Genomic DNA, 17,367 nt, shown 5'->3' on the forward strand with positions numbered 1-17,367 from the left:
CTGAAGACTTTAATTAACGTAAGAAATCTCCTTTTTTACTTTGATCACTTCCGAATAATCAAGGGTTTGGCCAACATCTTGCTCAACTGATATTAATGCCAAACCATTCAGTCGCTCTTGGGTCATGCGTGACACACGATGTGAGGGACTGGCACAGACGGCTGCAGTTTCTTGTGACGAGACTAGACCTGTTCAGAGAGATAAGACGTGACTTTCTCATAAAGACACTTTCACGTCCCGTGAGACAAGACTTTGTGCCAAGAAGTTTAACCACACCCGGGGCTGGAAAAAGACAGAGTAAATGAAAGAATTCAAAAACGTTGGTGTGATACACATGCAGAGCAGGTTAAGGATAATGGAAGTAGGAATATTCGAAAGTCTCAAAAAAATGATAGTAAAGATCACATTAGCACAAACAAATGGAAATTATTACTCGGTGAAATAACGGAACAGCAAAAAGGGATTGAATATATTGTTTGGATTTAAACTTTAAATCGGAGACTTGTAGATTGTCTAATTTGTGTTGTCAGGAGGGGACAGTTCTGTCTCTCAATTAAAAGAATAGAAAATCTTCCTCTACATAGGGGTGTGCCTCGGGAATGGGACCCCCAACAGGAGCAGAGGATGTCTGGGGGAGAAGAGAGACAAGGCAGTGAGACAAAAGGACAGCTTCTATACGGGCTTTGAAATGTTCGAAGTGCTGTATGAGATGCAGATCACGCAGCATGGCAGCAGCAGCAAGCCAGCAGCTGACTGAGCAAAGAGGAGGTAAATAAAAAAAAAACTTTGTTACCATTGTATTACTGTTTAAGAGGGGATTTCGGAGGAGCAACCACGTCTCCTTATGGTGAGTTCAGCCCCTCTATTCGCAACGTGAGCAGCAGGGATGCGAAGTGGCTGGCCTTTAGCGCAGGCAGTTGGGGGGTTGGCAAGCGAAGCAAGCAGTTGCAAAGCCCCCTAGTATGTCTAAAGAAAATCAGTATTAAAAAATACTCAGCTCTTTTTTATATCCAGCCTAGTCCTACCAGTTAGTAGCCTGCAAAACTGTTTCTAGTTGTTAGTTTCACCATCACTAGCTTACATGCTCAGTTGCTAGCAGAACTGATTAATAACAGTTGGTAGTCCATGCTAGCCAACAAAATAAGTGAGAACTGGCTGTGAAAATGAATATAATGAATATATTTTGTATTTGAAAGAAAAAGCTGAGGTTTTGCTTAATGTCATTGTTTATAAGATCATTATTGGTACACTGTAAAAAATAATGCGTTAAAATTACTGAAAAAAATAAGGCAACAAATTACAAGCAATATTTTTGAGTAGATTTAATATACTGCACTATTGAGTAAACTTAATTTATTAATTTATTTAAATTTACCTAAAATAAATGAGTTTGATTAAATATAAGTAGTGGCAAAAATGGTTTCATTTTACTCCGATTTTCATTTGAATTACAGTACTCAAAAAAGTGAGTATGCAATGCTGGACAGTAATGACTGTATAACAAATACATGCTAAAAATTCCACATATCTTTATTTATTTGAACATACACAGATAGTCACAACAACGGAGTTATATTTTCAAAGGAAAATTAAATCAAATGTCTGAGGATAATTTTTACTGAGTTACTGATATTCTTTTTTTAAACTTTCTTCAAAAAGTATATCTCAATCAAATGACGTCCCAGGAATGAATGGTAAATGGGAAGGAAACAAAGAGTGAAAGAGTGAAATCCTGCCCAGGTGCCGCTCTTCAAACACTTCCTGCATATCCTCTTTAAATGAATGGCCTCCTTTTCACTACTTTTCAGTATGCGATAGCGAAAATCCTGAAATAAAATAGGACGTAGGAAATCAAACATTGCTAAATAAATCACAGTGTTGAAAACTGACCAGAAAATACATGGCCTCTGTAGAACACTAATTAAATAAGAGGTCAAACAATACTGTGACGGTTAGGCAAACAGCTTTTTATGTTGTTTACAGGACGTAGTTTAGGACAAACGCCATATCGTTCTCAAACTTATCTCAAAGAGTCATTTTCTTTTTCTGTGTAAAATAAAAGTTTTAAAAGATAAAAAAAAAAACATATCCGCATACGTAACTATCCGAGAAATGTGCTTGCTTTTTAAAGCAAACCCACGAGGTAAGTTGTTAGAAAGACGCTACCTTGCCCGCCATGTTTCCCACATGAAGGGAAAGGTTTCGTGAAAACAACAAATGCTTACGTCTGTAACTATTTGAAATGAAATATTAGTTATTATTCATTAGGGAATTAATATGCTTTATACTTACCATTCGTAGTAAAATGGCTCTTATTATGGATAAGCATTACAGCTGAATGCGTTATTGTAAAGACCAAGAAATCGATGTGAGAGGAAGTGCCCTGTCATTAAATTTAACTTAATTTAAATGTGTTCAATTCACAGTATAGTTTTTTTACTTAGAATAAGTTATAAAAAATGTTTACATTTTAAGTAAAATAATAAGTTAACATTATTCTTAATTTTTTTTATTGAATTAGAATTGAATAATCAATAAAAAGGGTAAAACCCATTTTTATTAATTAAGGTAATGATTATTTTTCACACATGCAAGATTTATTTTTTACAGTGTAGTTGTAGGTATAAAAAATATCTGGTAATCTGGTAAGGAACCCAAAGTGAGGCTAAAGGCTAAAACAAGCAGATATCATTGTTTTCTGTGAGCCTAATTGTTTTTAATGCACACAGGTTCAGTTTACATCCAAAATGACACATTAACATAATAAATAAAGATTGACTAATTTAATTACATAGGTAGTAAACAGGAGATTGTAAGTATGAAGGACTTTAAAAAGGCTAATAAAAGGTTTCACTAAACGGTGCAGAGTAAAAGTGTGTTTTAAATGTTAATTGGAGTTAATGGATGGTCAATAGATGGCTAAAGGGGATGTACTGTATGTTGTGAAAGCTGTAAATAGTTAATGAGAGCTACCAAGCACAGTGATGTAAAGCTGTATTCTTATTTAACTGTTTCATTTCGAAACAGAAAAGGTATAACGTGGCATTATATATTCAATTTCCCGGAAGCTTTACCAATGGGCAGATTGAAGACGCCACCTGCTACTGCTCTGGTTTACAATGAATTCTTGCTTATTTAATCTTATTGTTTTTTTAAATATAATTTTGTGCATTATAGTATTAATTCTGTTTTTGTTCTTTCTGTGTTTTAATAATTTAATGTTATGTTGTTTATGTATTCCTCATTTTTGAATTATTATAAGTTTATCTGCCCCGTCTCCTTTATGTTGAGCCACAGACTAGGCCCACCTGATTAGGCAGCTGGAGTATTGCCTGAGCTCATATTTAAAGGGGTACCTCTCTCAAAAATGCATCTGTTGCTTACTAAATTCAGTTTGTATCGATGCAGAGCACTAGTAGAACATAACCCAATGGATACCAGCATTGGTCAATAGCAAACAATGTGAAAAACATTCATAGAAAAAAATGTAAAAATGCCATGTAACTCGTATTACATAATACTCATGTCCTTTGTATGCTCAGAATATGCAAAATGCATGCTGTTTGTGCTTAAACACGAAAACTTCTAAATATTTAGCATAAAATTTAAACAGGGAAGGCATTCCCCTAATAAAGCACTTTTGAACTGAAGATATTATTCTTGACCAATTAATGATGGGGAAGAGGTGGATCATATTATGGAAATGCACCTTTCCTGTTTATATTGTACACCAACCTTTTCAGAAGTAAGTATTTAAGCACCCTTCTGGATAATAGGCATGTGAATTATATGTCACAAGTTATATGAGGATTTTTTCTTTCTTCAATTAGAATTTTTCTCTGTTTTCCGGAGTTGGTCACTGTTGGATCCCATTCAAATTGAATCTTCAGTATGTCCTTTTCCATGAAAACATAAAGTTACTTTTTTTTCTTGGCCACCACTACAAAATACATTGCATAAGTAACAGAGACAAATACAATTTTTGGATGAAATATTTCCTTGAGGGGAAACTGTAATTAGCTTTGGCCTTGTGCTTCCCAGTTTGTATCCCTTTGCCTTTGGATTTTCTTGTTTTTGGCCCCTTTTTGGCTTAAAGTAATGTTAATGGTTTGAATTGTATGGATTAATTTGCTTTAGGTTTTGCATTTTCCTTCTTCCATTCTTCCTTTTTGAATCTTTGTAATTAATAATTCTTTAAATATAAAGGAACTTTATTTCTGTTTTCTTTTGAACCAGAGGTTCACAGTATCCCTCCTCCTTCTTTATGGACATTTTGAAATTGTTTGATATTAAAAAGCCTGAGTGCAATTTTTGGAGCTGTGTAGGTGGATTTGGAGCTAGGCTGCCAGGGTGAGACCTATCCCATTGGCTCAGGCCTATAAAGAGGACAGGTCTAGCTTTTTATGTGCTTTGCTGTAAGCCTGTTGCCCTTTATGTGCTTTGATTTGGACAGGATCAATGACAGTTGGCCATGCCTACGGAAGTGCCTGTGACTTCTCTGTCAATAGACCCCACTAAAATTTTGAAACATTTTGAATAGTGATTCTATTATTCTATATGCTTCCTCAGTTGTTTGTTTTTAAGAGTAAATGTGGCATTTAAATTAAGTTAAATACATCCTTTCTTTTATGCCATCATTTTCTTATTTTAAAATATCTGCCATGGTTAAAGGTTAGGGTTATATTGATTCAAGTATGACTCCAATTTTTAAAACAACACGTTCCCAAGAAGCTTGCATCACCCGCCGGATACAGTCATACTACACTAGTATCAATTTGGCAGTGGTGATGCAATCCTCTTCATCAGTGTCTTTCTAAGCATGAATTTGGATAGACATTGACCATCTTGTTCATAAGGCAAGTCCAGTTTACTCCATTCCTAAGTATGATGGGCTCTTACAGTAAGAATAATGTTGCGTTTAATAGAGAGGGAAAAGTAACATCTTGTAGCATCTTGCAGCTCTTGAGATACAAGAGAATTTGGGGATTATTGAGTGAATAAAAAGATCTGGAGATAAAAAAAACGCAGGACAAAAATCATCAATTATTATCAGGTAAGGTCAAAACTGGAGAATCAAAATCTAATACGAGTAAATAAAGCACAGGGGAGAATGAAATCTCAAGAGTCAAAACCCAAAAAAAGATATCGGAACTGAAAGAAAATCTAGTGCTAGACCTACTTAAAACAAAGCTTACTGTCTCTAAAGTTTTTTTTGTAATTCCACAGAAAGAATTCAACCAGCATCAGCGTCATGTTTATATACCAGAAGTCTAGCAACTTCACACACATGACACATCTACTGCGTCACATAAACAAAGCAAAAAGATTACAAATAATAAATAAAAACACATATTTAATGAATATTATAACACGATTTTTGGTAGCGTATGTCTGGAATTCTTCATGTTCTAGGAGTTCCTCTTAAAATAAGGTGGAGTGGTGACTCTGAGGCTAGGGATCTACACTGGTAATTGGAACCTGGGGCTTGGTGGCAGAATTGGCACTCCAGCCACCATAAAAACCTCACATTGTTCCATTCCATCTGAACTTGTGTGGTGCTGAGGTGTCACCCATCGCATGGCTACACTCGGGTCCCAATCTAGGATCCTGAGTTGGTTCGTCATGTGGTGGGTGTAGCAATGCGCTAACAGAAATGAGCAGCAGCATTCATTTTTCAGGACTTCAGCTATTTTTATATAACTGGATATTTCATTGAAATGGCTAAATTGTTAAGTGTTGATAGGCTCCCAAGTGACATAGTTTACCTAAAACAGCCAGTGGGAGAGAAGTAAGAAGAGTGTGAGAAAGCTGCAACTATAAAACATACCAGCATTTTATGTTTTTTTTTTTAATACTTCAGGAGAATGGGACAAAACCAGACACCCAGACACAGAGGCTAAAATCCAGACTGTCCAATTGAAAACCAGAGCAGGAGTAGGAGGATTTAATAGTCACTCATACAAAGTAAAAGATGTGATGGACCAGTCCATTAGTTCAATGCTGTTTCATTCCTTGCACCCAGAGCTTCCAGAGTTGGCTTCAGCCCCCCACAATCTTGAGTCGGATTAGGCGGTTTTGAGAATGTTACTTAATACTGTACTATGTTAGCATTCCAATCCATAGAAAATGAATGCTCGAGGAACTGAACTGTACTAAGCCTGGTGATGCAGAACTTGGCTTCAAGTGGGAGTTTAGACAAGATGGATGAGGGTACCAATGAATGATTATCAGCATGATATGATAGTAATTATAAATGGGGTTTAGCTTTCTAGGGCACCATGATGAGGCAGTATTGTTATCATAGGAATAAAGGTGAAATTCAAGTCCAGGATCAAAAATTCTATTCTTTTTTCAGTCACATCCAAAATTCTATGAAGAAGCAACAAAGGCACATGCTTAGTGAGGGACATACGATATTATTTGTCTTGATTTTCAGAAGGCATTTGATAAGATCTCACATAAGACGTTTGGGTATAAAAATTAAAATAAGTGGGAATTCAGGGCATAGTGTGTAGATATGCATAAATCTGGCTAAACCACAGGAAGCAGAGGGTTATGGTGCAAGGAACCTCATCAGGATTGAGTGATGTTAAGAGTGGTCCCCTCAGGGATCAGTGCTAGGGCCTGTGCTCCTTTTAATATACAGTATATAAACAATCTGGACAAGAACATAATCAATAAGATAAGCTAAGTTAAGTTAAGTTTTCAGATGGTACCAAACTAGGTGGAAGGGCAGATAAAGAAGAATCAGGTAAACTGGTAAAGAGGGAGTCTTGGGCAGATTTGTGGCAGATGAAATTCAATGTAAGTAAATATAAAAATGTTAGAATTAAATACACAATGGGAGGTTTCAAAGTAACCCTTATGAGAAGGACCTAGCAGTCATAGTGGATTTGTCACTATCTACATGCAGACAGTTTACAGAAGCGATCAGGAAAGCTAATATAATGTTAGCTTATATAGCATGATGAGTGGAGTACAAATCAAGGGAGGTCACATAACACACTAGTGAAGCCTCACTTGGAGGACTGTGTTCAGTTTTGGTCTTCATATTTCAAAGACATAGCAGAGCTACAAAAAGTCTAGAGGAGAACAACTAGACTTATTCCTGCACTAAGAGGTAAGAGCTATGAGATGAGACAGAAGAAGTTGAAACTTTAAGCAAACAGGGATTGTGACACGCATGCACATGGGAGGCAGCTACAGTTGTGCTTAAAAGCTTGTGAACCCTTTAGAATTTTCTATATTTCTGCATAAATATGACCTAAAACATCATCAGATTTTCACTCAAGTCCTAAAAGTAGATAAAGAGAAACCAGTTAAACAAATGAGACAAAAATATTATACTTGGTTATTTATTTATTAAGGAAAATGATCAAATATTACATATTTGTGAGTGGCAAAAGTATGTGAACCTTTGCTTTCAGTATCTGGTGTGACCCCCTTTTGCAGCAATAACTGCAAATAAACATTTCGATTGGATTAAGGTCAGGACTTTGACTTGGCCATTCCAAAACATTGACTTTATTCTTCTTTAACCATTCTTTGGTAGAACGACTTGTGTGCTTAGGGTCGTTGTCTTGCTGCATGACCCACCTTCTCTTGAGATTCAGTTCATGGACAGATGTCCTGACATTTTCCTTTAGAATTCTCTGATATAATTCAGAATTCATTGTTGCATCAATTAAGGCAAGCCGTCCTGGCCCAGAGGCAGCAGAACAGGCCCAAACCATGATACTACCACCACCATGTTTCACAGATGGGATAAGATTCTTATGCTGGAATGCAGCGTTTTCCTTTCTCCAAACATAACACTTTTCATTTAAACCAAAAAGTTCTACTTCGGTCTCATCCGTCCACAAAACATTCCTCCAATAGTCTTCTGGTTTGTCCACATGATCTTTAGCAAACTGCTGATGAGCAGCAATGCTTTTTTTGAAGAGCAGTGGCTTTCTCCTTGCAACCCTGCCATGCACACCATTGTTGTTCAGTGTTCTCCTGATGGTGGACTCATGAACATGAACATTAGCCAATGTGAGAGAGGCCTTCAGTTGCTTAGAAGTTACCCCGGGGTCCTTTGTGACCTCACCGACTATTACACGCCATGTTCTTGGAGTGATCTTTGTTGGTCGACCACTCCTGGGGAGAGTAACAATGGTCTTGAATTTCCTCCATTTGTACACAGTCTGTCTGACTGTGGATTGGTGGAGTCCAAACTCTTTAGAGATGGTTTTGTAACCTTTTCCAGCCTGATGAGCATCAACAACTCTTTTTCTGAGGTCCTCAGAAATCTCCTTTGTTCGTGCCATGATACACTTCCACAAACATGTATTGTGAAGAGCAGACTTTGATAGATTCCTGTTCTTTAAAAAACACAGAGTGCCCACTCACACCTGATTGTCATCCCATTGATTGAAAACACCTGACTCTAATTTCACCTTCAAACTAACTGCTAATCCTAGAGGTTCACATACTTTTGCCACTCACAAATATGTAATATTTAATCATTTTTCTCAATGAATAAATGACTAAGTATAATATTTTTGTGTCATTTGTTTAACTGGTTTCTCTTTATCTACTTTTAGGACTTGAGTTATTTATGCAGAAAATTCTAAAGGGTTCACAAACTTTCAAGAACAACTGTAAAGGGCTAAAATGAAGGTAATTCCACACCAGACTAGTGGGTGGTGGAGTGTGCAATCCTTTCTCTCTTTCCACTGCAGACCAGTTACAGCAAATCCTGCCTGGCCCCTCCGACATTACTTCCAGCCCCGACAACGTCAATTCTTCAGCCTTCCTTTAAAACTGCCAACTTTGCCTAAGCCAAATCATTTCTGTTTTGGACTCCAATCTGTACACTGTTGTGCAATCGATTTATCATTTTTGCAACCAGGTTCAAGTATACAGGAGGCTGACCCAAACCTTTCTTTTGGCTCTTTGTCTATTCTTTGACAAGATTAAAAGGGGACGTGACTGAAGTGTTTAAATTATGAAAGGAATTAGCACAGTGGATCTTACATGTTACTTAAAAATAACTCTACAACAAGAACACGGGAATACAGTTGGAAATGTGTTAAGGACAGAGTTCACACAAATGCTAGAAAGTTGTTTTTTTTCACACATATAACCATAGACACAAGGAATAAATTACCAAGTAGAGTGGTGGAGAGGAGGACTTTATTGACCTTCAGATTTCAACTTGGTGTTATTTTGCATAATCTAAGTGAATATAATGGACTAGCTGTGTATGCCTGTGCGGGTCCTACAAACTATTGAAATCATCAGAAAAAAAGATTGAAATGTAGAGATGTCGGGTAATTGAAAGGAACTACTCTGGGCATCTCACTCCTCGGAGGTTTCGTTTTGCTGACGTGCTTGCATCATTTGTGCAATAGTGGCTAAGTGACTGTCTTGGGAGGTTTCGTGATGCAGATGTGTTTGCCACGCTTGTCTGCCAGCAGTGGGAGGAAAAGTAAAATGGATACCATTTTGCTGATGAGCTCGCCTCGCTTCTGTATTAGTGGCTAAGCGAGTGACTCTTTCTTCGGAGGTTTCGTTTTGCCGATGTGCTCGCCTCAATTGCATATCCTTGGAGGTGGAGCCCTTACCCCAACTCCACTTCTTACTTCTGGGACAGACATAAACACTTCCACATGTAGACATTTATATATACAGTAAGATAAGCTTGTTGAGCTGAATGGCCTGTTTATTCAAAAAAAATAAAAAATTGAAAAATAAGTTCTAATATTGGAGGGTTCACAAATCCTCCCAAAATTTTAGATTTTTATTTAATAAAATAAGTTAGAGAAATTAAAAATTCTTAAGTGCAGTACACAGTGGCATTTCACCAGTATCCAAGTGGACTGCCCTTTCGTTTTTAACACATTTGGACATGTTTATAGTCAGGCACACACAATGGCAAATAGATTTACACATCCACACGTGCCTATCTGCCTATAATCACGCTTTTGTGTTTGAGAAAGTAAACCAAAAATAAGACAGCCACACATTTTCTTAAACAAAGAAGAAAAGGAAACAGAATTCAGAACATTTCATTTCATTACCTTGTTGACTTTTCCCTCACAAGGAATAACAGACTGAGCAGATCAGTCCAGACCTAACCTGAATAACAGTGTCCTTCTGGAAAATTCTCAAACTCTCTCAAGCTAACAGAGATGTCATCCCTCTAGCATGACCTGGATACTCCCTGGGTCTCCTCCCAGCAGGCCAACTCTGATAAACTCCTAAGAGAGGTGCCAAGGGAACATCCTCCCTATAGGCCCAAAGGCTCCTTGCAATACAGAGAAGGACTGGTTCTCCTTGTAGGTCCTGCCAAATTGCCAAACTCCTCAGAAAGTGTGGGTGGAAATCTGTGCAACCTGCAACCACAGCTTAATTCTTCCTTTAACTTCTTAGGGTTTGTCTTCATAGGAGAAGAGTAGCAAAAAGACGGATCAATAAATTGAAGGATTTTTTACAGTCAATAAATAATTTTTCAGCGCTAATCTTGGAAAATTAAAGAGAGGAATAAGACCAGTAAATGAAAGAGACAAGAACAAATCTAATGCCTGAATTCTAAAGCCATTGCACCAAAACACAGCTATTACAAACTGAACACTTCTGTCCTGACAAGGGAGCCAAGCACTAAGCTACTTGGACTCCTCCACTTGGAGCATCTGCTGTCCTCTCACCCGTACATTGTAAGATAGTTCTTCAGAGCAAAGACCATAGCCTCACATTTGTAGGTCTTGACATTCCACTCTCAGTGCTCCAGTAAGATGGAGATGAAAGTCCAATGAGGATAAGACGATACAATCATTTGCAATAAGCAGAGTTGCAATCCTGTGCTCCGTATCCAAAAAAAAAAGCATAGGCAACATGATGAGATGAGACAAGAAGAGACAAGACACGCCAATGGCAGAGTCACATGCAAACTTGAAAATCACAGTCTAAACACAAGGCCTGCCTGGCCGGCAATGGTGGCCCAAGTCCCCAAAACATTTAGATGGAATTAAAAACTCTCACAACCCCTAAAGATATCTGTGCATGAGCAATATGTACAGGGAGGAATGTACATTGCTCCTTCTGGATCTGAGGTTCAACTAAAGCTGGAGTCTCCTTCCCAGCATTGCATCACTGGCTTTCCAAGGAGACTAACTGAGGAGAGTGACTCCCTGGCGATTGGGGTTAGCTCTCCTGCTCTATTTTGAGATCAGATTGTAAACACTGTGATGGATGGCCTGGTCCATTACCCGAGGGAGAGAGCACATTTGGGGCATAATCTTCCCAGGGATGCTAGAGGGCAGCCCCCCAGGGTTGCTACAGCACCACAGATCCTCACAGGGCACACCCAGAGTTGGAGTTTGGAGGAGCCTTGTTGGGTTCCATGGGCGCAGCCAGGGGGTGCCGCAGGTACGACTGAGCCCTTTGTGGCACCGCCTCCATCACACCCGGAAAAAGGTCAAGAAACACCTGGAGAACTTCCAGGTGCACTATAAAAGGAGCCACCACACTCCAGCCAAGGATCCTGAGTCGGGAGGAGTTGGACAAAGCTTGATGGAAGCGGAGTAGAGACAGAGACAGAGAGAGGAAGGAGCCAGAAGAAAAGAAGGTGCTGTGTTATTTGGTGCTTGTACTGTGCAGTGTTGGAGGGAGCAAAAGAAAAACAGTTCCCCGCTTAAATAAAGGTGTGCTGCGTGATAAGACTGGGATCTGCGTCTGTCTGTGTTGGGGTTGGGGAGCTGTACGTCCCTTGGTGGTCCATAACACATAGTTTCAAACAGCTATCAGCCCATGGTGGACATGAGGATGTACAGACGGTCTCATTTGTCAGCAGACTTGTTCACAACAACAGCAACAACAACATTTATTTATATAGCACATTTTCATACAAATAATGCAGCTCAAAGTGCAACACCTCACTAGCTCCTTCTTCTCTGTTCACCTTGTCAACCCTTGTTTAATAACCCATTACTCAACTGCTGAGTAAATAGAAAAATTGAAATTTTTTGGCTCAGTCTGAAGCCTCTTTGCTTCCTGCCTTACTCCTGATGCTGCTGTGGCATCACGTGACCCTAAAATGAATTAAGCTGGTACAAAAATGGAATGGTTGCATTTAATTACGCAGGCTAAGGATTACCTAAAAGTTTTCACACTAATTCCATTCTGCACTGCATTTTATTAAAAGAAACTATCTGGAATTTCTTATCATCTGGAAACCCTTACAGGTTAAAAAAATTCCCCCCAGTTTCTCTTACTATTGACTTACTGTATTCAAGGGTAATTCACATCCTTAATTGTCCAAGTCAAAAGAAATGTATGATGACTTTAAGGAAAACCTGTGTGCAGATTTGCTCCATCCTTGCTAAATATGACATGACTGTTATAAACAAAGATAAAAAATGGACAACACAGCAGATGTCATCACTGCACGTGGAGTGCAGTTGATTACAAAGAGCAATGAACAATCACAAAGGAATAATTGAGGTGCACAGATTGGGGTTTTCACTGACTAATATTTCATTGTTAGTGAAGTCCTCCTCTGGTTTCTGTGTTCACAGCTCATTTGTCTTAATCTTCTCCATTCTCGTCATTTTCTAATTCTTCAACATCAGTAAGCCTAAGCCAAGAACTGCATTCACCCACCTTCTGAATTCACAGCCTGTCTCATTTGTATTGCAGTCTAGACAAGACTCGTTGTTATTTGCATTTGCTTCCAGTATACCGGGTGGCTAACCCAAACCTTTATCTGTCTCTTTGCTATGTTTTTACTATATGTATATATTATACTTTACTATATATATTTATGTGTATCTGTGTGTGTGTGTTTTATAACAGAGTTAATGAGACTTACCACATTTGTCATGAAATAGCCTACTCTCTTAACACATTCTCCTACCACCCGTTTAATCACCGATTATGAGTGATGGCTGCCCTTACCTATCGCTCCTCAGTGGTCCATACAGGGACACACTAGCTTTGGCTTGAGCAGAACAGACAGGTGTCCCGTAAACACTGGAGACTAACACACCTTACCTGTGGCCACTTACTAAGACATGTTACTCCTCCCTGTACTGGTTACTATTGAAGGGGTCCCTTTTCAGCCGCTAATCCTGTGGAAAAGGAGAACCTACCAACATCAATGTTTATTTTATTACCTCAATTACTCAAGATGAACAGACAAAGTATAGTAGCTGTAAAGCAAAGCAGTATTTACTAAGATGTATGAAAAATAGTAAAAATCAATTAACAATAAAGAAATATAAATACATAATAGTAAATGGGTAGCACAATCTGGATATAAAGCCTCTATTAGCATCCAAACGTTTTGCACTGGGAAAACAAAAAGGAAGATACTATTAGTAAGGACATGAAAACTGAAGAACTGCACTAGGCATAGCATCTGTACAATAAAGTGTGCTTGAAGATGGTTTGTTGAAAATCAGAAGTCAAGCTGATGCATGGACGGTGTCTCTTGGGTCCATCTGAATTGAGTCTCCACTCATGTGGCATTTTGGGCTCCATGACATTCTTCAGTGATAATGATTGATAACTTTTTTCTTACATTAGTCACAAAATCTGTTTATCCTTTCAGGTAAATCCTCTCCCTTCCATAATTATAGACAAAACTGGTTAGTTTGACACAGAATTCTTAAGACACATTAACATGCATAAATCTACACAGATGCTATACTGTGCTTAATGAGTACAGCATTCTGTGAGAATGAAAAGTAAAGTAAAAGTTCAAGTTCATATAAAGTTCATTGCAGCACGTCTGAACACCCAGTAGACAGGGCAGAGTGCATCTTGATTTTAAATATATTACCTGCAGTCCGAAATATGATGATTATATGCTCCATAATAATATGTATATGTATAAATGAATACATACACACTGTATTCATGTATAGATATTAGTGTTTCTTTTATTTCATGGGCTGGATAACCCATTTATCATGATAGTATAGCAGCGAAATGTAAAGAATACCAATGATGTATTTGTGATTGTTTTAAAGACCCAGCTAAATAATTGCTGAGGAGCAAGTGAAACATTTAAATTAATAATAAAAAATGCAGGCTAGAAAGAGCAACAGTTCTAGTTTCTTAAGGGCCATTGATCATGTAATTAGTTTAAATTACATAATCCAAAATGCAGCAATGGAAAGTTGAAAAGAAATCAAAAATTTTATTGGGCTTCTAGACAATAAAGTAATATAAATAAGAAATAGAGAGCAGTACAGATTGAAAAGTGTGAATATCTGACATTTTTAGATCAACATGGGACAATACTTTTCCTATGGTAAGAGATTATTTTATAGTTATAAAATAAACAATGCCTTTTTGATTTTTGATACCAGTTACAGAGTATAGAATATACAATAAGTATTCTTTGGCATATATTTTTGTATACAAAATAGGAGATTAAGATGGGTTTCAACTATGATGATGCTAACTTACATTTGGACATGCTAATATCTGTTCTGTTCTACAGTCAATATCATGACTATTTTTCCTCCATTTGTTCAAAGTTTCGTTAAAATTTTGTTCAGATTTCATTTTTCCATGAGTTTGATTAATTACGGAAAACAGTTTTCCTTTGGTTGTCTGCAAACAACCAAGCACTTTTTGTCAGTCAGTGAGCCAATCAGGGATATTTACTTATATAGAGAGGTATTGACTGATCATCCACAACCTTAAAACCACCTGCCTAATATTGTGTAGGATCCCCCAGCGCCACCAAGACTTTTTGAGACATGGACTCCACAAGACCTCTGAAGATGTCCTTTGGTGTATGGAAAAAAGATGTTAGCAGCAGGTCTGTAAGTTGAGAGGTGGGGCTACCATGGATCAGACTTGTTTTTCTAGCACATCCTAAAGGTGTTCGATCGGATTGAGACCTGGAGAATTTTGCGCCTAGGTCAACATCTTGATCTCATTGCCGTGTTCCTCAAAACATTCCTGAACAATTTTTGAAGTGGGGCAGTGCGTATTATTCTTCTGGAAGAGGCCACTGCCATCAGGAAATAACGTTGCTATGAAGGGGTGTACGTGGTCTGCAACAATCTTTAAGTATGTGGTTTGTGTCAAAATAACAGCCATATGAATGTCAGAACCCAAGGTTTCCCAGCAGAATATTCCCCAGAGCATCAAACTGCCTCAGCCAGCTTGTCTTCTTCCCATAGTGCAATCCACTGCTATCTGACACACACTCAACCACCCATCCATATGATCTAAAAGAAAACGTGATTCATCAGACCAGGCTACATTCTACCATTGCTCTATGGTCTAGTTCTGATGTTCACATGCCCATTGTAAACACTTTCAGTGGTGGACAGGGGTCAGCATGTGCACTCTGACTGGTCTGCAGCTATGCTGCCCCATACACAGCAAGCTGCATTTCACTGTGTGCTCTGATACATTTCTTTCAAAGGCAGCATTAAATGTTTCAGCAATTTGTGCTATAGTAGCAGTTCTGTGGGATCAGACCAGACAGGCTAGCCTTCACTCATCACATGCATCAATGAGCACTGGCTGCCCAAGACCCAGTCACCAGTTCACTAGTTGTCCTTCCTTGACCCAGTGGTCTAGCAATCACAATCTGGCCCTTGACAAAGTCACTCAGATCCTTACACTTGCCTATTTTTTCTTTCTTTTTTAATTTATTGAAATCACACAACATTCCATAAAAATAGATCAATTTTACAAGAATAGGACTGAAAACAAATCAACCCCCACCCCTGAGAAAGACAACATGGGCAGCAGAATAAAATTTAAACCTTGTGAAAATAAGTAAATACTGTAGATAAATTAATAAGTGAATATAGATAAATAGAGAAGAAAAAAAATGGGGAGAGAATCAGCTTCCTCAGCGTATTTTAGAATGTTATTGAGTAGATTCTGCCAGGTTTTGAAACATTTCTGCACAGATCCTCTAAGTGAGAATTTTATTTTTTTCAATTTCAAATAATATATAAGATCAGTTACCCACTGACTTAAAAAAGGACAGTTAAGATTCTTCCAGTTTAGCAGGATAAGTCTGCGTGCCAATAGTGTAGTAAAGGCAATCACAGTTTGTTTGTCCTTCTCCACTTTAAGCCAATCTGGGAGTACACCAAACACAGCTGTTAATGGGTTAGATGGGATTGAGACACCAAGGTTGTCTGAAAGGCATTTAAAGATTTTGGTTCAGATTTAGTGCAGACCCAAAACATGTGGCCCAGTGAGGCCAGTTCACAGGTTGGATCTTGCCCTAGAAACATTTTGGACAATTTTAAGGGCGACAGATGTGCTTGATACATAATTTTGAGTTGAATAATTGTATGCTTTGCATAGCTTGAGTGAATTCTCTGCATTGCTACCTTCCATTCCTTTTCTGAGATGTTGAGTGAGAGATCCTTTTCCCATTGTCCTCTTGGATCTTTGAAAGGGAGGGACTGTAAAATGATTTTATATATTGCATAGATGTTGTCCAAGTCCTTGAAACTGGTCAATATTTTTTCCAGCATAAAGGGAGGTGGGAGATGAGGAAAATTGGGCATGTTCTGTTTAACAAAGTTTCTAATTTCAAGATAGTGAAAGAAATGTGTTGCTGGAAAGTTAAATTTAGAATGTAATTGTTCATAGGATGCAAAGACGTTGTCTATGTACAGATCTCTAAGTGATTTAATCCCAAATGTTTTCCAGACATTAAAAACTGTATATGTTTGCAAGGGTTGAAAAAGGTGGTTCTCGTCCAGTGGTGCCACTGATAAAAGATTCTCCATCTTAAAATGCTTCCTACATCGGTTCCATATTCTGAGTGAGCGAAGCACTATTGGGTTATTAGTATATTGGTGATAATTTGCATTTATAGGGGCACAGAGAAGGGAATATAAAGAAGTACTGCAGGATTTTATTTCTATTGAAGACCAAGCCTGTATATATTCATCTATTTGTGTCAATGTCCAGGTTTTAATTTGTTGTATGTTTGCTGCCCAGTAGTAAAACTGAAAGTTAGGTAGAGCCATGCCATCTTCGGCCTTTGTAGGGTCGCTCTTTGGCTACGTGGATGTCTTGAATTCCAAATAAATGTGGTTATGGCTGAATCTAATTTCTTAAAAAATGATTTATTGATGTATATTGGGATATTTTGGAATAAAATGAGAAGCTTAGGGAGGATATTCATTTTAATAATGTTAATTCTTCCAGCAAAAGTTTTTTCCTGCATCCAAAACATCACCTTCAAGAACTGACTATTAACTTGATGCCTAACATATCCCACCCCTTGACAGGTGCCATTGTAACAAGATAATCAATGATATTCACTTTACCTGTCAGTGATTTGAAAATGAAAATGATAAATAAAAAATAAATGAATGTATAAACAAT

The 17,367-nt window shown here is 37.9% G+C and overlaps 1 protein-coding gene across 1 annotated transcript in view; it reads right to left on the reverse strand.

Annotated features, from left to right (window-relative positions):
• Positions 1-1,789: 1,789 nt before the first annotated feature.
• st8sia5 (ST8 alpha-N-acetyl-neuraminide alpha-2,8-sialyltransferase 5) overlaps positions 1,790-17,367 on the reverse strand; it is a 157,161-nt gene continuing 141,583 nt past the window's right edge. The window contains exon 9 of the mRNA XM_039750626.1: positions 1,790-1,826. Within this exon, the coding sequence (XP_039606560.1) occupies positions 1,805-1,826 (22 nt within the window). The 3' untranslated portion in view covers positions 1,790-1,804. The remainder of the gene's footprint in view (positions 1,827-17,367) is intronic.

This window comes from Polypterus senegalus, chromosome 4 (assembly GCF_016835505.1).
Source record: "Polypterus senegalus isolate Bchr_013 chromosome 4, ASM1683550v1, whole genome shotgun sequence".
Classification (NCBI taxonomy): domain Eukaryota; kingdom Metazoa; phylum Chordata; class Cladistia; order Polypteriformes; family Polypteridae; genus Polypterus; species Polypterus senegalus.